Source organism: Culicoides brevitarsis, chromosome 1, assembly GCF_036172545.1.
Source record: "Culicoides brevitarsis isolate CSIRO-B50_1 chromosome 1, AGI_CSIRO_Cbre_v1, whole genome shotgun sequence".
NCBI lineage: Eukaryota > Metazoa > Arthropoda > Insecta > Diptera > Ceratopogonidae > Culicoides > Culicoides brevitarsis.
The window spans coordinates 39,341,982-39,364,886 of NC_087085.1; the positions used below are offsets into that span (position 1 = coordinate 39,341,982).

The 22,905-nt window shown below is 26.2% G+C and overlaps 2 protein-coding genes across 5 annotated transcripts in view; both read right to left on the reverse strand.

Moving 5' to 3' along the window:
* Positions 1-22,905, reverse strand: part of LOC134827135 (protein winged eye) — a 364,969-nt gene that overhangs the window by 94,751 nt on the left and 247,313 nt on the right. The gene's annotated exons all lie outside the window — the stretch shown is intronic.
* On the reverse strand, positions 7,842-8,859 carry LOC134838434 (carboxypeptidase N subunit 2-like). Its single transcript, XM_063853964.1, has one exon. The coding sequence runs from the start codon at positions 8,850-8,852 to the stop codon at positions 8,094-8,096; it is 759 nt and encodes a 252-aa protein (XP_063710034.1). The 5' UTR covers positions 8,853-8,859; the 3' UTR covers positions 7,842-8,093.

The window sequence follows — 22,905 nt, forward strand, 5'->3', positions numbered from 1 at the left end:
ATGCTATGGAAATGAGGAAAAACGGAGGCGAGGCACGGAAAAACAAACAAAAGCGATTGTCTGAGACAAAAGCGGGAAAAAATTCAAAGTAAATCGTCATCATTTGCCTCTCTGTGAATTGATGAAGTATTAAAAAACAGACAATTATCCGTCGAAAAAGTATGAAAATTGTCATTAAATGGAGAAAAGCGGGACAAAACAACAGAAAAATGCCCAACGGGGTCATTCGGTGACAATAAAATTCTAATTTTTCTGTCGTTCTATCATCGCAATTAACCGCATAATTAACATCCGAGGCCCGAGCAAACCGATAAATTGGCGAACCATTGGAAATTTTAATTAAAATGAGCAGCAGCGGTGTGTTGGTTGTGGTCAATTTTGTCGTAATTTACACGTGTTACATAATTTTTGCTCCATTTCAGGGGGACGACGACAGACACCGACGACAATCAATGCGAAAAATCGTCTACCTTTAATAAGACATAAATCAAGGTGCAAACGCATCGTACACCGCGCGTACATCTTTAGATGAGAGAAAAGTTGGCATACAAAAAAAAAATAAATATAAAAACATGAATGAATTGCACGGGCGGCAGCAGATAGAGACGGAGAGAAATAAAAAAAAAGAAACAAGGAAGAAATAAAATGCTTGCCGATGTTTCTCTTAGTGTGGTACTTAATATTTACAGCAACAAACAACAAAAAAATGTACATAAAAATAATTCCCTTTGATGTCTCCTGCTCCTGTTCTGTGTTTCGGTATCTGTTGTGTTCCGAAAAAAAAAATATTGTAAGTAAAGACAAAAAAAAAACATTTTTATTCATCATCGCATCTGTAACTCGTTCCGTAGCATCGACATAAACACATATGGACTTTAGTATTAAAGCGATTTTGCTTGGTCGTCTTTTTTTATTTGATTTTTTATTGAAATTTATTTTTTTTCTGACTTTCAGTCATGCTTTTGGTTATTTATTGACTTTATAGATGGCGCTGTTAATTAATGAAATTTTTAATTTTTGAGAAATATTTAAGTTCAAAGAATTTTAAATTTATTGTTAAATTTCCAAAAATTTCAAGTATTTACATGAAATATTTCAAAAAAAAAATCCCTTAAAATTATTTTCAAAAATAAAAAAAAAATTTCTAAAACTCAACGACTTGAAATTTTTCGAAATAAGTTTTTGAAAAATTTTTTGGATTTTTTTTTTTTTTTTAAATTTTAATAATTTTTTTGATAGTTTCAATGAAATGAAATCTGCTATAATTTTTTTTATAAAGATTTAAATATTTAAAAAAATTATTCCAAATAATTTAGATTTGTCTTAATTTTACTGAGAAAATAATCAAATTTTGGAAAAAAATTTTTTTTTGTTAAATTATTAAAATTTTTAATGAAATTCTTTGAACGAATTAAAATAAATAATTAATTAAAAAAAAAAAAATAAAATAGAATAATTTCGAAAATAAATTTTAGAAATTTTTTAAACTTATATCAAAAATTTTAATTTATTTTTGAAAAAAATTATTTTCATAAAACATAAAAAAATTTTTTTTCAAAAAAAAAAAAAAAAAATTAAAATAATAAATAAATAAATAAAATTGAAAATTCTGTTGCTGAAATTCATTCAATTTTTTTTTTTGAAAATATTTTATCTATAAAAATATTAAAAATATTTTTTTTAATATTAAAATAATTTTATGTGTTTCTAGAATTCTTAAAATATTTAATTAATATTCTCAATTCTTTAATTTTTAGAAAATAAATTCAGGAAATTTATTCATACAAAAAATTTAAAATTCAATTTTTAAAGAATTCTAAGATTTTTTTAATTGTTAAATAAAAATTAGATTTTCAATTTATAAAAAATGTGGCCGAAATTTAAAAAAAAAAATGGGTTTAAGTTTTTTTAAATTCCTCGAATTTTTAAAATAATTTCCTAAAATTTTAATATTCGAAAATTATTAAAATTATTTTTAAATAATTAAAAATTACAAAAAATATTTTAAAAATTACAAAAAAAAACTTTAAAAATTATTTTTCTTTTTTTTTATTCAAATTTTTTATAAAACTTACAAAAATATTCAAAAATTTTTTAAAATTTATTTTTATTTTTATTCGTCACAATGATCATCAAACAACAACAAAACGAAAAGTTAAGGTGCATTTACTGCATTAATAATTCGTGTAGTTAGAACATTACGTTGATTACTCGTCATCATTTCAATTTCCGCATCAAATAATCCACATATTATTACTTAAGTTTCGTCTTCTTTCATGCTGCACTTTGTCTGAATTAAGTGACGAAGAAAGGAACGCACACACGCATTGTCTCGGATCAAAGGAAAATCTGGTGTGTGGTTGATGCGGAACATTAAAAAGGCGTTTAAGAGACAATAAAAGATAAAAAAAAAAGTTCTGGAAAAAATAAAGACAACATTTATTTCAACTTTTTGTTCATTAATTATTAAGAATAGTACGACTTCAGATTTTTTTCAATGATTTTTTTTCTATTTTCAGTGATCTTTGATGTGATCAATGACGTCATTTTCGGTAACGAAGCCTTCGCCGCAGACAAAACAGAAGAATTTGTAGACTTTCCACGTTTCCGGTCGATGAACGGGGTCCTGGATGACTTTTTCCTCGCAAATTTTGTGATGTGTCTTCGTCTTGAAGTGTTTTTTCAGCCCAGATGCGTTCTTGAAGTGCTTTTCGCACGCGATGCAGAAGAAAACTCGTGTAAAATCCGGTTCTGAGGGCTTTTGTCGCGGCATTTTGACACTCGATGGCACGAAATTGTTGTTGTTGTTGCACAAATAAGGCACTGCTGGCGTCGTCGAGGTCACAGCTTCGCGTTCAATGAGCTCCAGCGCCTCAAAAAGCGCATTTTCATCAAGTGTGGGCAATTCTTCGATACTTTCGAGCCATTCCGGCGGGATATCAATGGAATCTGCTGCCGATAAACAACTTTCGGACGACATAAAGGAGAAATCTCCCGCAGAATCGGGCGACAACGATTGCAGGGCGAAGGGATTGTGACAATTTCCGGTATAAACGATCTCGTATTTGATGTCTGGAGACTCCGAATGCGACGACGGCGGCGATGGAATTTGCATTTCGTCACGAAATTTGTCGGGATGCTCCCAGAAGTTGTTGATGATCGTGAGGGAAGCGTCGTCGATGCAGTTAAAGGTGATATTTAACCCCGATGACATGATTTTTGCACTTAAATTTATCAATTTTTATGAAATTAATTGAAACTTTTGTCTTAGGAACTAATTTTTTTTTAAAACTTGATAAAATTTCAATGATAAAAGACTTTTTCTGAAGAAAAATTTCACAAAACGAACCTCGCACTGGAATATTCAGCAAACGAAACAGCTGATCGGGTGGAAGTTCAAATGTCAACGACCGTTTAATCATTTTTGGCGGGTATTTTAAATACGAGTCACGTGACTTTGGAGAAATTTATTCCCATTATCATCGAAAAATGGAAACTATTTCCTGTTTGTAGTTTGAAAATTCGAGTCACAACCCGAAAAAACCATTAATATGCATTTATTTACTTTTGTATTAAAATGGATGTGATTCTTTTGTTGTCGATACTTTTTTTTTCGTTTTGTTGTCTTGAAGACATCGAAGACACATGTTTGAGTTTATATTAATGTTGTTATTGCATAAACAATGTTTTAAGAATATTAATAAAAAAAAGTACATGTAGAGTTGGGCGACGACCGACATCGACAACAGAAAAGACGTCGCTCGCTGCGTCGTTCGTCGACGACGATGAATGATATTTGATTGTTATTTTTTGGAATTTTGTTCTTTCTGAAGCAACAGCAGCATGTCTGTTTATTTTACATTGTTCTTGAGATCAGCTATATTAATGCATGTTAGGCGAGTTCTATTTTTTAAAAAGTTTTTTTAAATTCTCTTTTTTTCTGAAAAAAAAAATAATTTGAAAAAAAGAAAAATTTTATTTAAATTTTTTTTTAAAGGAAGACAAAAAAATTTAAGTTTTTCAAATTAAATAAATTTTGTAAATTCTTAAAAATGTAAAAAAAATAAATTAAAGCAAAAAATATTGAATAAATATGTTTTAAAAAACATAATTACCTAAAATAATTTTGAAATAAAAAAAAAGTTTCATATTTGAATTTTTTTTAATAAAAAATTTTTTTTATAAAAATTAATTTTTTTTTAGAATTTTTGCATAAAAATAAAAAAATACTTGAATTATGGAAAATTTTTGAAATTTTGATTGGAAATGGGATTAAAATTTTTTAATTTTATTTAATTTTTAAAAAACCATTAAAAAAATAGAAAAGCTTTAAAATTTTCATACTCCTCATTTTTTATGAACCGAAAATAAAAAAAAAAATCAAAAAATGGAAAAAAATATAAAAAAAAATTAATCTCAATGAATCTTTTATCCCAATTTTTTTTAGAAAATTTTACACAATAAAAAAACATTTCAAAGGCTTTTAATTTTTACATTTTTTTACTCCTCAATTTTAGTTTGAAATATTAATTTGTTTTTTTTTTTTGAATTTTTATTCATTTTGAAACTAATTTTAATTCTTTAAAAATTTTTAGAACTAAAATTAAAATTTTAAACAAACAAAAATTGCTTAATTTAGTGACTTTTGAAAATTTTCTGATTTTTTTAAAACGTTTCTGAGACTCTTAACTCATTTCGCGAACTAAAAAATTTTTTTTTTTTTAAATTTTTATTTAAAAGAGGCAAAAGCAACCTTCAACATCTTTCATTTGATTTTTTCATTCGATTTTTTTCGTTAAATCTCAATAAAATTAAAATTTTTCTTAAATTATTGCTTATTTAACCGGTAAAAATTTGAAAATCGCTTCCTTGCTAATTCAAAGTTTACCGATTCACAAACATGTGAAACATTTTCCCTCATTGCATTTGCCTTCGTTCTACAATTATGTTTATAGTTTATACAATAAAACTTCATCAAAAGTATGTACATCGCAGTAATAACAACAAACAAAAAATAATAATAACAATAATGTGAATTGAATCGGAAACAAAACAAAAAATAGTAACATTAACAAAAAAAAAAGTTTTTTTTTGTCAGTTGCTTAAATCATGCAAGGAAAAATAAATAACTCAACTCCCTTTTATGTTTTTAGTTTTAATGGACAAACGATTCCTTTATCTGCTCTTCTTCCTCCTCTGTGCCTTTCATTCACTTATTCCGGGGAAAGTAAATTAATGTTTTGGGTTCGGCGCAGCACGCAAAAAATGCAAAAAGACTTTTTAATGAATGAATGGAAACTAAAATTGCGTCGTCGTCGTCGTCGTTGCTGTTCCATGTATCGCAAAAGTCTCGTCTTGTATTGTTATGTCCATTCTGATATTTGGTTTTATGTTGTCCAAGCTAATGACTGCCATAGATTACAATGTAATTGCCAGTGTACCAGATGGTCCCTTTTTGCACACAGAGCGGAAGAAAAAAAAACGAGTTTAATGAAAATGTGAAACAGATGAACGCCCTTTTATTAGTATGGGCAGTGGATTTTCGATTATGGGATTTTTAGCAGCGTTTTGTTGGTTGAAATGAAAGTGAATTTGATTTTATGGGATTTTTAATGGTCTGTCTGTGATTAGTTTTTAAAGTCAATTTTAAGGAAAAAATTGTTTCAAAAAATTAAATAGCTTTTAAAAATTCAAAAAAATTAAATACCTAATTTAAAAAATTAAATTAAAGAATTAATTAAAAAATAATTTAATAAAATTAATAATTAAATAAATTAATAAATTAAATAATATTTTTTATTTAATTATTTGATATTTAATAATTTTTAAAATAAAATATTTATTTTTTTTTTAATTTTTTAAAATTATTTTTAAATATTGAATAATACTTTAGTTGGTCGATTTTTTAATTTTCTATGATTTTATGGAATTTTGCATTAAATGCTTTACTTTCCGCCAAATCAATGAGGTTAGTGACTTTTATCACTTTCATACTTCTCATTTTTCAACCGGTAAAACATAACCGATAAATTACCGTAAAAATTTTTTTTCAACAAATTCTTTTTTGAAACGAAGAAAAATTATAAAAAGCGCTCATCAAAAACCTCTTTAAAAAATTTTCTTCAAGTCAACTTCGAAAAATCCAAGATTCCTCATAAATTACTACTATAAATGATGTTTAAGAGCACTTTTGATAAAATACTACTAATGACATCCGACTCTTGAAAATCTCCCTCGCCCATAGTTAATGAAGTCTATTTACTGAATTAATTTACGATCGTCCTAAAAATTCTTTGAAATGCAATTTCTTTTTGCGAAGCATCTTCTGGTATAAGATATGAAAATAAATTTCATTAAAATTATGTTCGGTCCCCAAACTGATGATGTTCACTTTTTCTTTCGAGCGACGACGACATGACAAGAAACATAAGGCACATCATGTTAATTTTAACCTCTTTGTAACGACACAACATTGATGAGTTTTTCGCTGCATTAATGAAGATCCGAGCAAAAAAATGATGAAAAATGTAATTTTTTCTCAAATAATGAATGAGCAATTTGTGTCAACCTCATTCTCAAGTGAGGCAAAGTGAACGAACAAGCGAGCGAGCAAGCACCATAAGTTGATGCAAAATAGGACGCAATTTATTATGCTCTTAATTAGAACGTCGTCTGATGTAAATTCTTCTTGTTCGTACGACACAAAAAAAAATGTATAATGAATAATGTTCAAAATTTTGTGCAAATAAAAGTTTTCAATTTTATTACAAAATGCGGCAATATGAGTTCCATACGGATTGAAAAGAAGTTGAATTATCACTTGAGGGTTTAAATTAATTATTTATTAAAGAGTAAGGAGTAAAGGAGTAAATTTCTCTTTTGGCGCCAAATTGATAACTTTTTCAAGGGATCAACTTAACCTCTTTTGTAGTTACCCTATGGGCGAAAAACGGATCAGATTGATCCCTTAAAGGATCAGGTTGACCTCTCAAGAGTCAAATTGATCCCTTAAGGGATCAAAAATTCTCTTAAGGGATAAATTTGACTCCTGAGAGGTCAACCTGATCCTTTAAGGGATCAATCTGACCCATTTTCGCGTATAGGGTGAACATCTTCAGTTACAAAAATTATTTTAAAGAGGATGATTCAATGCCTTAAGAGGTTACTTTAATTCTTTGAGATGATATTTCAATTCTTACTTGAGAGGTTAATTTAATCCTTTTTGATGTTTTTTTTTCAAAAAGGATTAAAATAACCCCTCAAAGACATATTTTAAGTCTCAAAGAGTTAAAGTGACCTCTAAAGGAATTAAATCATTCTCTTTAAAAGCATTTCTAATGTTGAAGATGGTGAACTACAAAAGAGGTTAAATTAATCCTTTAAAAGTATCATATCGATCCCAATGGGACAAAATTACCTTTTTTAAGGCCCTGAGGTCTTGAAAATAAGGCCCTCAAACTTTAACATAACCTCAAACTTTGGAAATTTTTTTCCAAGGAAATTTCGTAAATTTTCCATGTAAAAGTTTGATGGTCTTATTTTCAAGACCCCAGGGTCACAAATGACGTCACAAATTTTTCCCTTAAGTGCTTCAATTAATCCATTTTCCAACAAAATGGATTAATTTAACCCTTCAGGAGTTATTTTAACCTCTTTTCAATCCATAGAATTCCCTACAAATGTGCGTTCATTAAAAATCCAGCAAGATTTGTTCTTTTAACTTCTATAACGACAAAACAGTAGAAAAACTTGGCCAGGAAATGCAAGATGTTTCGCAGTAGAAGCACTAATAATTCATTCCGTATTAAAATACAAATAACAACAACAAGTGAAGTCACATATGCGGCATCGCACCCGTCTTGAAGTAAAATTGAATTTATTTGTCTTTATTTTTCGACAATTATTCGAAACGCGAGTGCAAATAAGTTTTTCGCGCGTTTTCGCCGCACAGAAAAACATTTTGTGACAGCAGATTGAATTATGAGCGAATAAATGTCATGTGTGATGGCGCTTCTTGTAATACTTTTTACCGCATTTTCGCATTCGCTAAATTTCACTTCGTCGAGGGGTGGTCGATGTCGTAAAACTTTTTATTATTTCTTCGTTTCGTACTTTTTTCTCTGCTTCAATTCGTCAATGCGTGCGATGACCTCCGTCGATCTCAGATCCCATTTATCATCCGGCATACAAAAGTACGGTTCTGCCGTATATTGGGGACTTTCGCTCTCAATCAAGTCGACACTCCGGATGCCATCGCAATGTGCGTCACCCATGCCGACACCCGAAGCATTAATTTTTGCCGAAATTACAGCGTGACGCGCGCAAGAAATGTCATTCCCGTTGTAATTGATGAATCCCAATTGCGGTAACTTGGCAAGCAGTTCATTAATTTCGAGATTAATCAAGTGATTGCTGGCGATGTTTAAGTATTTCAGCAGCATCAAGTCTTGCGTGTGACGCGACGAGAAGAAAATCAATTTGTTACATTGCAGATTAAGTGTTTCTAACGCAGCTAAGCCATCGAAGACATCTTCGTCCAAATACTCGAGACGATTTCGTCGCAAATTTAATTCCCGCAGTTTTGGTTTGTTTTTGAACGTTTCCGAGAACAAATCGGTCAGCAGGTTATCTTCGAGCCAAATTTTTACAACGCGATTACATTTGTGCAAAGCGTTTGTCTCGATTTTCGTGATGTTCGCACTTAAAAGCGTAATTTCCTCGATTTCTGGTTTTTTGTCGCAAATTTCTGCGGTTAGAATGGGGATTTGTGATTTTCCCAAGTTGTTGACATCAATAGAGAAGGAACTACTGATGAACAGCGAAAGAATGAAGCAGATGTGAAAATGAGTCATTGCGCGATGAATGTCGAAATTAAACTGTTCCGTGTTCAAAAATACTCGTATCAAAGAGAAGAATTCAACTTTTGACCTCTTGCGATTACTCTCTTGAATTAAATATCAACTCGTCGTTCTTCTGTCTTTGAATTCGTTTTTGTTGAAATAGAAACGAACTCACGCTTTGATACAAACAAAAAAATTTCAAAGACTCGACGGTTGAATTTTTTTATACGACTTGAGCGTATTTTTTAATTTTTTTATTTATCCAAGTAAAATGTTGAAAATTTAAAGAAGCTATTAAATAAATTTAATTTCAATAAAAATTTAATTTATTTTCGATAAATGGAGATAATTTTAAAATTTTTTGACGAATAGAAGTTCAAACTCTAATTTTTTTTCAAATTTTTATTTTTGAAAATTTTTAACGGAAAATTTTTAAATTTTAACTAATTTAGTATTTTTGTTTATTTTATTCAAAATTATCTTTTTAGTGACAAAAAATACAACTAAAAATTTTTTTTTGAAAAAATTATTTTTAAAAAATCGAAATTTTATAGAAATTACGTTATCTTCACTTCAAAATTAGCCTTCTCCTTATTTATCTAATTTTTTTAGTTTTATTTGAATTTCAATATATTTTTTTCCTTTAGAATTATCTATTTTACGGTATTAAAAATTACCGTAAGGTATATAATGCTAAGAGAAAAAGAAACTTAAATGACATTTTCTCTTAATTTAATTAACGTAAAATTTTTAATATATTTTAAAATAATTTTTCAAATATAAAATTTTAGTTAAAATCTCAAAATTTTAATAACGTAAAATTTTTAATATTTTTTTTAAAACAATTTTAAAAATTTTTGAAAATTTTTTTTAAAATAAAAAATATGAAAATATTTTAGTTAAAATTTTAAAATTTTCAATTTTTTTTAAAAAAAAATTTAAAAAAAAATTTTTTTTTTTTTAAAAGATCAAAAAAAATTTTTTTTTTTTGAATAAAAAAAATAACAGTTTTCATTAATTCAAAATATGATAATTAAAAAAATTGTTTTTCAAAATTTAAAAAGAAAACTGATGAATAAAAAAAAATAAAAAAAATATGACTTACCAATTTTCACGGAAAGACATTCTCAAACCTCAAAAAATCAATTTTTCACTCTTTTCTAAAGAAATGCATCTAAAATTTTAACTGCCATAGAAAAAAATCTCATTTTAAAAATCCATTTCGTTTCATTCGTTTTTCATGTCCATTTAGCTCAACTTTATTATTATCATTTATCTGTACACGACACAAGGAGGACATTACCATGTCTGTATACCAAAGCCATTTTCCGAATTGCAAGAGTTTTGAATGCAAAACTTTTTCATGAATAGGAATTATTTTTACATATGAGCCTTTCAAAAATGGCCTCGTCGTATTTTTTTTTGTAACATGAAAAATAATGGAAGAGAGCAAGTACTATTTGTCCGGTTTATGAATGAATGGCAATACAGATGGGCACTTATCTCTAAACAAGTGTCTGTTATTTTTTTTTCGTTGTCCATGTAGAAAATCAGTGGGAATCATTTTACTGCTTTAAAGTTTTACCCAACTTCCATTGTTGTCGTCGAAGATAAATGGACTCGGGTATTGAAAGAGGAAAAAAAGGATGGTATCGAATTAAATTTCTATTGTGTTTGAGTATCTCCGAAAGTTTACAGGGGACTGTAAATTAGTTTTTTTTTATTTCAAAGGAAACGCCAGGTCCTTTTTTTATCCCTTTCAGTAACCCGAAGATGTCAAATCTGTCAAAGTGGTCATAATGTTATGCCCTGAAGAATTGAAATCCAGTCCCTGTTCATTTGTCACAATGGAGAACAACAAAAAAATATTTTAATACAGAGTGATTTAAAAAATTTTTATCATACTTTATTAATCTTAAAAAAAAATAATTAAAAAAAAATAATTTTAAAAATAAATTTTAATTAAAAAAAAATAATTTTAAAATAAATTTTCAATAAAAAAAAATAATTTTTGAAATAAATCTTTATTTAAAAAAATATTTTTTATAATAAATTAAAAAAAAAATTAATACCTATGAAAAAAAAAACAAATAAAAAAATTTATTTGAAAAAACTTTTTAAAAAAATAATTTTTAAATAAACAAAATTTTTTAAAATAAATTTTGATTAAAAAATTAATGTTTAAAATATTAATATTAAAAAAATAAAATTAAAAAACGTTATTTAAAATAAAATTAATTTTAAAAAAAATTTTAATTAAAAAAAAAAATAATAAAAAAATAATAATAATATAAAAAAATTTTTAATTAAAAAAAATAATTTTTGAAACAAATTTAAATTTAAAAAAAAAATTAAAAAAATACAAAAATTGTATAAATTCATGAAAATTTTAATTATTTGTAAATTTAAAAATATTTTAAAAAATTTTTTTAAAAAAAAATTAAAATAAAATTTTTAAAAAAAAATTTTTTTATTTTTAAAAAAATAAAAAAAAAATTAAAATAAATTTTAATTTAATAAAAAAAGAATAATTTTTGAAATAAATTTTAATTTAAAAAAAAAAAATTTAAAAATAAATTTTAATTAAAAAATTAATATTAAAAATATGTAACTAAAAAAATTATCAAAATATATTTAATTTAAAAAAAATTAAATAAATTTTAATTAAAAAAAATAATTTTTAAAAATAATTTTAAAAAATGATATGATGAGTATGATAAAAAAAAATTAAATCACTCTGTACTTTTCTCCCCTGACACGACAAATATATCAATAATCTTCGCACGCAACGAGAGGAGACAGATTTCTGTAAAGAGATAGATTGGACAAGGCAATTACCGTGCGAAGATAGCACCATCGGATGTGTCGATTGTCTGTTTCGAAAAAGAAAACCGTAAACAGGTTCATGGGAAAAATTCTGTATCGATATTTACAGAAGATATTAAAGAAGATTAAAGTGTTTTTCAAATTGTTCTTCCGCATTTATTTAGACAAAAAAAGAAGAGCGACACGATGAGCTGGAAATGGTATTATTGTATCGCATTTTAAATGGGAAACGATAAAAGAACATTGGATTTTAAGCTTTTTTTTTGCTCTGTGTTGTTTTTGTGTCTGGATGATCATTTTATTTCTCATTTGTTTTTAAATCCTAAACGGAGCAGATAAATAAAATTGTTTTGAACATGAAAACGAAGAGATTATTTGATTGCAATTGCTTGAGCAGCGCGCCAACTCTCGCATAAAGTATTCACGCGCGCCATGGAAAGGGGAGTTTAGGGCAGTTTAATCACCGTAAATGGTGTAAAAATCGTGTCTGTCTGTCTCGGCGAATCTCTCTATTTTTTTTTCTACTTCCATACGAATAAATCCACTTGGGAGATGTGTGAGCCAATTCATGCCAAAGCAATTTTTAAAATATAAATGAAATCACACATACACGCCATAGAGCGCCAAATAGCCATTAGACCAAGTTTTAATAGTCTTGTTGGTCATTTCGAACATGTCTACATCTGTTTTTAATGTTTATTCTCACATGAACGCGCTTTTTCGCCTTCATACGCCTGCAAGTACAGAATTTTTAATATCACCAAACTCATAAAGTCTCAGAAAACATTTTGTATATTATTCCAAAAGCTGATTAAAACCGAAACATTGCTGGATGTCATTTGGCTGGGAGGCATTACGCGCATGGGGATGAGGGTTAATTTAATTAATTTATTTTTATGTTTATGATAAAAACAATAATAACAACAACATATCGAACGGATACGACTTACGACGAAAATGTCAGTGTAGAGCCCTCTTTCGCCGGCAAATGGTCAACAACAAAATTTTTTTATTTGTGATAGGCAAATATTTGAACGATAGAAGTCGTTACCCTTTTTAAAAGGTTTTTAATATCGAGGCACGAATCGCACGTCAGAACTTAATTAAACAATTTTTCAGATGATAAGAAGTTATGTGACAATTTTTGTTTGTATTTGACGCAGGAAATGAAGTTGTAAACGTTGGCAGAAATTGTATAGGTTCTGAAAAGGGTCAGATTTCGGTCATTTAGTTTAATGTTAATTCGCATTTGTTTACTCTTGAGTTAATCAATGTATCTCTCATGCCATGTCTTTTATCGGAGAAGACATGTATGCGAAATTGTACACTGTTAAAAATTGACAATATGTGAAATTTTTTGTTAGAAAAAAATTTTGAAAATTATTTCTTCAAATAATATTTTTTTTTATTAAAAAAAAATAAAATTTAAAAAAAAAAAATCATGAAGACAAAAGGCAAAAAATATTCATAATAAAAATATTTAAAAAATTAAAAAAATATAAAAAAAAATATTTATAATTTGTAAACAGATGGAAATACTAAAAAAAAAAAAAAAAAATATTTAAAATAGGAAACATAAAAAAATAAAAAAAAAATTCAAAAATTCAAAAAATAAAAAAATATAAGGAATTAAAATAAAAATAAATAAAAAATTAAAAATTATTAAATTAAAATTTAAATAAAAATAAGAATAAATTAAAATAGATAAAAAATAATGTTTTAAAAGAACATAAAAACTAAAATAAAAATTTAAAAATATAAAAAAATATAGAAAAAAAAATTATTATAAAAATTAAATACAAATTAATTAAAAATTAATATAAAAATTTTAAATAATTTAAAAAAACAAAAAAAAATTATTTAAATTTTTAAAATTAAAAAAAAAAATTAAACAGATGAAAAAACTAAAAAATTAAAAAAAATAAAATTTCAAAATAAATTTAAAAAAATTAAAAATAAAGTAAATATAAAAAAAATTAAAAAAATAATTTTAAAAATTAAATAAAATAAAAATAAAATAGAAAGAATAAAAATTAAAATAAATAAAAAAATTAAAAATTTTAAATAAAATTTAAAAAAAATAAATTAAAATAAAAAAATAATATTTTAAAAGAACATAAAAACTAAAATAAAAATATTTAAAAAATATTCAAAAAATAAAACAAAAATTTAAATTTGAAAGAATTTAGTAATTTAAATGATTTAAAAAAAGCAAAATGTAAAAAAAAATTATTTAAAATGGAAAAAAATTAAAAAATAAAAGTAGGTATACCTAACAATTTTAAATAATTTTTACAAAAATAATAATTTAAGAAATTAAAAAAAAATTTTAAAAAAATATATAAAAAAATATTTAAAAAAATAAATTTTCTGTTAATCCCAATTTTTAACAATGTACATCTTCTAAAAACCGACGAAAAAAATCACGCACAAATATTTAGTCACACGAGACAATTCCCGGAAAATTATTTTCAAAATCCGCTCAAAATCGCTTTAAAAGGCGCATTTGTTTGAAGGTCTCCTTTTCTCTTCACTTCACATGTCACATGAGAGCATCCATTCATCCATCAATGACTTTAAACTCATTGAAGGAGCGCGCTTTTTATTCCACAAGATGCTTTGTGTCGATATAAAAAAAAGAGAGACGAGAAAAAAAACGAACGATGATTGACATCAAGAAGCTAACAAGTGCTGAGTAAATAAATGTGCTTGTTGTAACAACTTTGGTGATGATGACGATTTCAGATGTTACAAAAATCATGCAAGATAAACGTTTCGAATGTCTCTACCACACAAGCTAAAAATTATCTAATAATTTATCAAATGGATTGAACAAACATTGGCTTAAACTCATAAAAAGTCTTGAACATCTGAATTGGTCAAAGCGTATTTTTATAAGGGACTGAAGACCAAAAGATTTTTTGTTTTGATGGGAAAAAAAGTAAATTCATGCACATCAATATTATTGTATAGAGGAACAAATCTTTAGTAAAAATACATCAACAATCAATTCATCAGGCAAGAAACCGAGAGTGAGAGAAACGAACAAAAATAAAAATGTATGAGCTTCGGGAAAGACATAGACAAAAATCAATCACTTCATCCGAAATCGATTTATAAAATAAATTATTGTGAGTTTTCTTTTGTGCAAGTTATTTTTCTTCCATCGTTCGCTCTCTTTGATTGAAAAAAAAAATAGAAGAAGAAAAAAAGTTGCTAACTCATCATTTTTTGACACAATGTGTCTTGTAAATGCATTAAGAATATTCATGAGTGAGTATTTTTTTAATATTTTTTCGGTACGTTATTGCAGCTTGCTTGACAGCAAAAATATTATAAATAATAGCGTTCAAGGAAGGAAGCGAATGGAATTTAAATATATGTGTCGAGATTTCGTTTTGGACTGACAAAAGACAAACAATCGCACACACATGCACACATGAGTTCGGTAGATGAATGATTTGTGAGTATTTTTGAAGCATTTTTTATTAAATAATTTTTCGACTTGCTTGGAGAGGCTTTGTGAAGAAAAGAGAAGAGTACAAGTCTTGAACGTTTGTTTTGGGAGTGTTGAGTGATTTATGATAAAACGTGTCAAAATTGCGTTGTGTGAGATCAAGATATTAAATTTTTTGACATGCGGCTCTTCGTTGAAGTTGCTTTTGCATGAGAAATGGAGGCAGAAACTTTTTTGAACTATCAAGACCTGTCTGTCGAACATCAATCGTGTTGAGGTTACAAATGAGTTTTGTGCGATTTCTTTTAGAGAAGGTTTTACTTTAGGTAAGAAAAAAGACAAAAAAGTATAAAATTTGTTAGTTTTTAATAGAATTTTTTGTTTTTTTATAATTTCACATATTTTTACTCCTCAAAACTTAAAGTCTCATTTTTGTACTCCTCATCACTCAAAAGATATTACCTGATCAACTGTTTAAGTCATTGAACTTAATTTTTATGACTTTTACTTTAATTTACTTATATTTTACATTTATTTACTCCTCACTTCTCAATTTCTTACACCTCAAGCCAAATGTAACAATAAAGCATAACTTAATCATGAAAAATGTCTCAACTTAAACTTTTGAACTTAACTTTTTACATAAAATTTAAAAAAACTTGATCTTAAACTTAAAAATTTAAGAAACTTACTTAAGTTTAACTTTCTCAGTCATAAAGTTTTTGAAAAAAAAAATTAACAAGATTTTTCAAAAAGTTTATTATTATAATAAAATATTTTACAATTTTATTTCAAATATTTTTTATTTTTTTTAAATTTTATGACTGACAATTTGACTTAAACTCATTAACAAAAAACTTAAGTTTTAATTTTTTTAATTATTCTTTAACTTAAACTTAAGTCGAAAGTTTTTTTTATTTTTTTAAGTTCTAGATTAATTCTCAAAAATATTAATAAAAAAGTTAGTTACATTTTTCAAACAAATTTTAGAAAAAAATATTTAAATTAATTTAATTTAATTTAATTAATAAAATTTAATAAAAATAAATAAAAATTAAAATTTAATAAAAACTTAATAAATTAAATGCAAATAATTTCAAAATTTCGTAAATTTTAGCATTCTGGCCTTAAAGTTATTTTTAATAAAAATTTAAATAAATATTTATTATTTTATTTTTGTTTTTAATTTATTTTATTTTTTTATTTTATTCTAATTTTTTAATATTTAAATTTATTTTAAATTAAAATAATTTATTAGAGCTCAATTTTTTTTATTCAACGTTCGAATACATAAAAAATAACTTCACACTATTCAAAAATTAAATAAAAAATAACTTAATTAAATATGAATTTTTGTGCATTGAATCGCAGAAAACCAAAGCTGAGCTTGACTAAACAAACATGCGAATGACGTGTTACTACAATAACAATCCAATTCCATTTCTATCGCACAATAAATAAATATTTACAATAAAATAATAATAAATGAATGAATAAAAAACAAAAAAATATGGAATTAACATATAAATAGAGAAATAGTGCTTTTGTTATTTTTTTTCTGCAACACGGAGGATGGTGTGTGAGTACTCAGCGCGAAAAAAATCAGTGACCATGATGCAAAGCTAAATGCGATTTTATCACGCGAAAATTCTATTTTTCTTCTCTTATGGCATGCAGCGACTGAATAAATGAATGAATGGATTGTGCTTCGTAACTCTTTTGATTAGATACTTTGTGTGATAAATGTTTGACGCGTTGGACTTGAAATTGTTGCTGTAACTAATCAATTAGCGTTATGACAATTGTTGCGCTGGACAAGAAATCACTTCTTCTTCGAAAAAAGTGATAAACAGAAGCCGACAAATGAATTTTAAAAAAATGCATGAGTAACGGATTAGAACTCGTTTTCTAAAAAAAAATACTTTGTTTGGGTAACAATTCAAACGTGTATGCAAAAAGACAGGAATATGCATAAATAATTAGATGCACAAAACTAATTCGCAGTACGGAATGTGCGACGCTCATGCACGACTGCCATCATCCTCCTCCATGGAGACTACACATTTATTTTTTTAAAATTTACATGATGCACTCGTGAGTTGTTGTTATTATAAAATTTTAGAGCTTAGTGCGGAGTCAGGGTTGAAAAAACTTTAAGTTAAAAAAAAAATAATGCTTTTGCTTAATTAACCCTTAATTAAAAAACTTATTTTTAATTTTTTTTAAAAGTAATTAATTTAAAAAATTAATAAAAAAATATTTTTTTATTAATTTAAATAAAAAATTTAAAATATTTAAAATATTTTTTATTAATTTTTAAATTTATTACTTTTAAAAAAATTATAAAAAATAAATTTAATTAATTATTAAATAAATTTAAAAAATTAATAAAAAAAACTATTAATTTTTTTTTATTAATAAATTAAATTATTTAAAATATTTTTTTTATTTTATAAATAATTATTTAAAAAAATAAAAAAATTTAATTTATTTAATTAATTATTAATTTTAATTTTATTAATTATTAATTTTTTTTAATTAATTATTTTAATAATATCGAAGCAAAAGCTTTTAATTTTTTTTCTTAATTTTTTCTTGCATAGAGAATAAAATTATAGTTAATGTTATGCATATAAAAACAAAAGCCATCATTACGTTTGCATGTGAATTATGTATGCAATTGAAACTTGTTAAAATTGAATGAGTTAGTAGAATACGCAAAAAAATAGTTGAACAGCAAGTGCATGGCTCGGATGTGTGGCAGGCAAATTATAATCACATGGTGTGCGAAACAAGTGTGTGTTACAAAAAAAGAACACGCATCTCTGATAATGTAAAGTAGTGAACGGTGCTACTGAAGTTTTCATTCATTGACCTAAGTAGCTCTTCTATCTTTCGTAAAATTTTTTTTTTTTTTAATTTGAAAAAATTTCCAATTTTGATCATAAAGTTCAAAAAAAATCATCATGATGCAACACCGTTTTTTGAGTTCAAAAAATTTTCCAATGCATTGTAAAAACCTAACTCGCAACTCATCTATATGCAAATGACAGACTAGAGGTTTTATGCAATTGATGTTAATATTAGGCATTACACGCCGCACACATTATTATTAAAATAAAATAAAACTAGCGCTAAGTGCATGGTACACTCCCGCGGTGTTTCATTTAAAAAAAATGGAATAATAATTTCTGCAAAAATGCAAAATTCCGTATAATCCGTGTTTTGCATTAAATTTTAATTTTTTTTTTTCGTTATTAAGAGGCATTTGTTCCGTTCGTCAGTCGTCATCCTCGCCAAATTTGTGGAGAGAACAATGAGCCGAGAGCACACGAGTCTCGACACACTTTTATGATTGCCTTAATTGTTTTAGCGTTTGTTGTCTCAGTGTTTTTTTTTTTGAGTCATCGTTTCAAATTGTTTTTTATTTAATGATAATGCGTGTGTGTTGTGAAAATGTACAGGGCGTTCAACAGGAGTTTAGGTAAGTTTTAAAATTTCAAATTTTTTTTTCTTATCATTTCTTTTTTATTTTAGGAGTTTATAGTTGGGCGATTAATTTTAATATGGATTATTGAATAACAACAAAAATTATTAAAAAAAATGGTGAGAATTTTAACTTAATGAAAATTTTTTAACTTTCAGTTTTATTTCAAGATGGATATTATTATATGGATATTTTTCGATTTTTTGTCATAAAAAAAAAATCGATACCATTATTTGATGAAATTTTTTCAGCTGTTCAACGAACTTACTCTTAATTATTTTACTTAGACCTCGATAGATGGATAGGAATCATCATGACGCGTGCTGCAATATCATGTCAGCTGTCAGTTCATAAATTTTTTTCAAGTGAATTTTTAAGTTACTCCCGCTAAAACTGGTTAAGATAATGACGTCGCCGCTCAGATTGAAAAGAAGTAGTACCTTAGATGAGCTTACAGTATCCACAGGTCAACAATATCTTACATATTAAAAATTGAAACAAAAATTCTATGTGACAAAGTGAGAAGAACAAATTAAAAATTTCATCATGTCTTTCTTCAAATCTCGTTTCGTCAACCTTAAAGGAAATTGTTTTTGTTCGTATAGAATATCAACGACAACTGCATTTAAAATTTATACAGAAATTCAAAGTTATTCATATAAATAAGTTCAGTCAATAAATTAGAAGAAAGGAATACGAAAGAAATAATTAACATCTCAAGCTTTCATTTTGTTTAAGAATTAATTGAACAATATAAATATCGTATTGAAGCTTAACCTTTAGATATCAAAAAAGACTTTGTTAATAACGCTTTAGTAATTTTAAGGAATTTTTCCTTGGATTGATAGATTTCCAATACAAATTTAACAGAACACACTGTACCTATACTATAACTCACAATCACAATCCAAGTTTACTACAAAAATGTCATAAAATATGACAAAGAAATGCATATGAGACAAAGAAACAAAAAAAAAATATCAAACGTAGCGAACCAATACAAAAGTTAATAACAATTAAAATCGTAATAACTGCGACAATTATCTTTCCGTCTATCAACATTGCTCATCAAAAAGCGAATTCACTTGTCATTACTTCGTTAGTACATTAACAAATGCCTAGATTGTTGTTGTCGAGAATCACTTGCGTATCACTCATATCGTGAACGAAAAAAAAAATGAAATAATTATTTAGACCAATTGTCATTACTGATGCTGCAAATGTGTTTAAAATGTGTTTTTAATGAGTTTGTTACATTTTTTTTCGTGCTGCCAGTTAACAACGTTACGATATTGGAAGATGACATCGTGCTGTGATGATTGCTTCTCTAAAGTCAAAGTTTGTTTGAAAACTCGCTTTTTTGATAAACTCAGTTTTTTTATGTCTTTGGTCCGCGAAGTGTAACGTAAAAAACTGAAGAAATTTAATGAGCCGAACTTTTGTTTGACAATTTTCTTTTTCAACTGCCAGCTTGTTGGAGTGACTTAGGCGCCATGCGCATTATTTTCTAATAAGTATAATTAGAAAATTTTATTTTATTGTAAATGAAGAATTTTCACGCCAATATTGCTCGACGACAAAAATGCAGATGTTTTCCCAACATTGACACCTAAATAAATAATATTAAACTTCGTGACTAAGTCCATGTTCATGTCGCGTCATTCATTAGAATAATATCGCAAAAATGGATCAGATGGTCTCGTATGCCAAAAAACTGTTTTTCCCCATCATCATCGTTGACGACGCCGACTACGCGATGCCTTCTCTACTATTTCATTTTGTAATAAATCATAAATATGTTATAACTTTGTGCGTGTGTGAAATGCATGCCAGTTAATAATAATTGTGCGCCGTGTGTATGTTTCAGGCGTCCGTTATTGCAGTTGCGAGGTAGTGCTGTGTTTTATGTGTTATGTTGTTGCTCTAAAAACGTTTTACAATTATTATTACTATTATTTTGATCTTGTGATTGTGATACGACGCAAAAACGAATTGTAGTAGTTGTTGTAATAATAATAATAAAATTAATGGGCGCAAATGTTGTGACGAAAGGTGTCAACTCAACACTCTTCAGGAAAATTTTGCATGGATGGAAATTGTTTATTTCGTGCAGTGAATTTGTGATATTTTTAATTGGAAAAGCGATGAGAAATCTGCACGCACAGAAAGAAAAAATTGTTAATGATTCTAATAAATTTGATGACTTTGAAGTTTTTCCGAACTATTTCTTCTGGATAAACAACAAAGGGAAAGAAAATTGCTATGAGCGATAATTGTGATCGATTTCCTCTTTCTGAAATAAAGAGAAAGAAAAAGAGGAATATCATTGTAATGAAGAGGAAAAGCATTCTCCCTCATTATTGCAACACTTTTTTTTATTGAAGAATAGAAGAGCTTCAAACTTTTGGATGATTGATTTTGGAAAAAAAATTTTTTCATAAGGAAGTCTTTTTGCGTTGTGAATATTCAATGTTTCGCTTAAAAATATTTTTGAGAAAAAATTGTTCATTAAATTAAAATAAAATTGAAAAATAAAAAAAAAAATAACTTGAAATCATAACAAAAAATTTTTTTTTTTTTGAAATGCTAAAATAATAAAAATATTAAATTTTTTATTTAAAATAAATTAAATAAATTTTGAATAATTATTTTAACAAAAAAAAAAAAAAAAAAAAAACTAAAAATAAATAAATAAATAAAATAAAATATTAAAAACTGAAATTAAATTTTACAATTATTACAATAAAATATTAAATTATTTTAATTAATTGAATTGAAATAAAAATAAAATTATACAAATTAAATTAAATAAAAAAAAGTTAAAAAAAAAAAATTTTATTTGAAAAAAATTTTTAAAAAAATAAATAATTTTTTTTAAATTTAAAATAAAAATAATTTAAAATTAAATATGAAATTAATGAAAAAATTTTTAGTACAATAAAATTGAGAAAATTTTAAAATATTTAATGAAACAAAATGATTATTTAAAAATTGAAATTTTGCTATTTTTCCTACTAAATTAATTATTTTTATTTATTTTCCTTTCAAATACATTAAAAAAAATGTTTTTGCGAAATATAATTTTTTTCCAATCCAGAGTATAAACCTTCAGGACATTCAATCGCTTATTTCTTCTCTTTTTGTCGTTGAAAAATTGAATGTATCACATAAACATGAACAATGGCCTCTGGTAAAATTTTCATTTTCATTCGCTTTCGCATGAAAAAATCTAAACAATCCTATTTTGCTCCTAAAAAAATTGACGTGAGTGCTTTTTTCCATAGAATTCATTCAATTTCATTCAGACAGACTCAGCTCGAGCCAATTTTCGTCAATATCACAAAAATTTTGAAATATTTTCAGACTAATATTCTTTATTGTATTTGGTTATGACTCTGTGAAAAAAATATGACAACCAGCCATCCAACTTTTCGTATACAAAATTCATGTTTAGCGAACAATGGCAAAACATATGTAAAAGAATTTGTTTCGTCGTTTGCGAAATTTTTCACAGCAAGAATTTTTCAATGTGCTGACAAAAAATTTGCTGTTCTCCATGTGAAAATGAAATATAATTAGGTACATGTGTTGTATTTTGTTCATTTACTCACAAGCTTTGGGGCTCAGTGACAAATTAGAGAAGGTAGAAATTTTATTTGATTTCGGAAGTATGAGGACTTAATTTATTGTAATGTTCTTTCTCGCAAATTTCGGTTTAATTTGGGAAAAATTATTATTTACGGTGCCATGTGTGCGTCGTCGTCGTCCAATTTGTTTATTATTTTTATTATTTGGAGTACTTTTTAATATGATATGCGAGTCAGAAGCAAAGGAAGGTAAGGCAGAAGGCATGATAAGCTTGGGTAATTAAAATCATTCAGCATTTATTTACACAAAAATAATGTGTTTAAATATTTGTTTGCGATACATTAAATGTAAAATTAGCTGTATTTAATATTTTGACTTGTGTTTACACTTTTCGAGTGCGGAGTAGTATTCGGTAGTCCAGCGATGTTATTTAAACTGTTAAATTAAATACAGCCAGAGAGTAAATAGAGTCGCAGCTAATTGCATCGTGAGCAATAAAATGAGAAATTGTGATTGAATGACGTTACTCGACACAATTTATGGGCCCGTTTGCAGCTACATTTTGACTCTATGGATTAAAAAGGTATGAAATTGACTCTTAAAGGAATTAAGTTAACCTCTTAAGTGAATTTTTAATCAATCTTACCTGTTAAAGGTCAAATTAATGAAATTGACTATGAACCTTAAAAATATCTTTATCAAAAAAA

Excerpts from the sequence above, each read along its gene's own strand:
- LOC134838434 (XM_063853964.1), bottom strand. The coding sequence starts at position 8,852 with ATGACTCATTTTCACATCTGCTTCATTCTTTCGCTGTTCATCAGTAGT.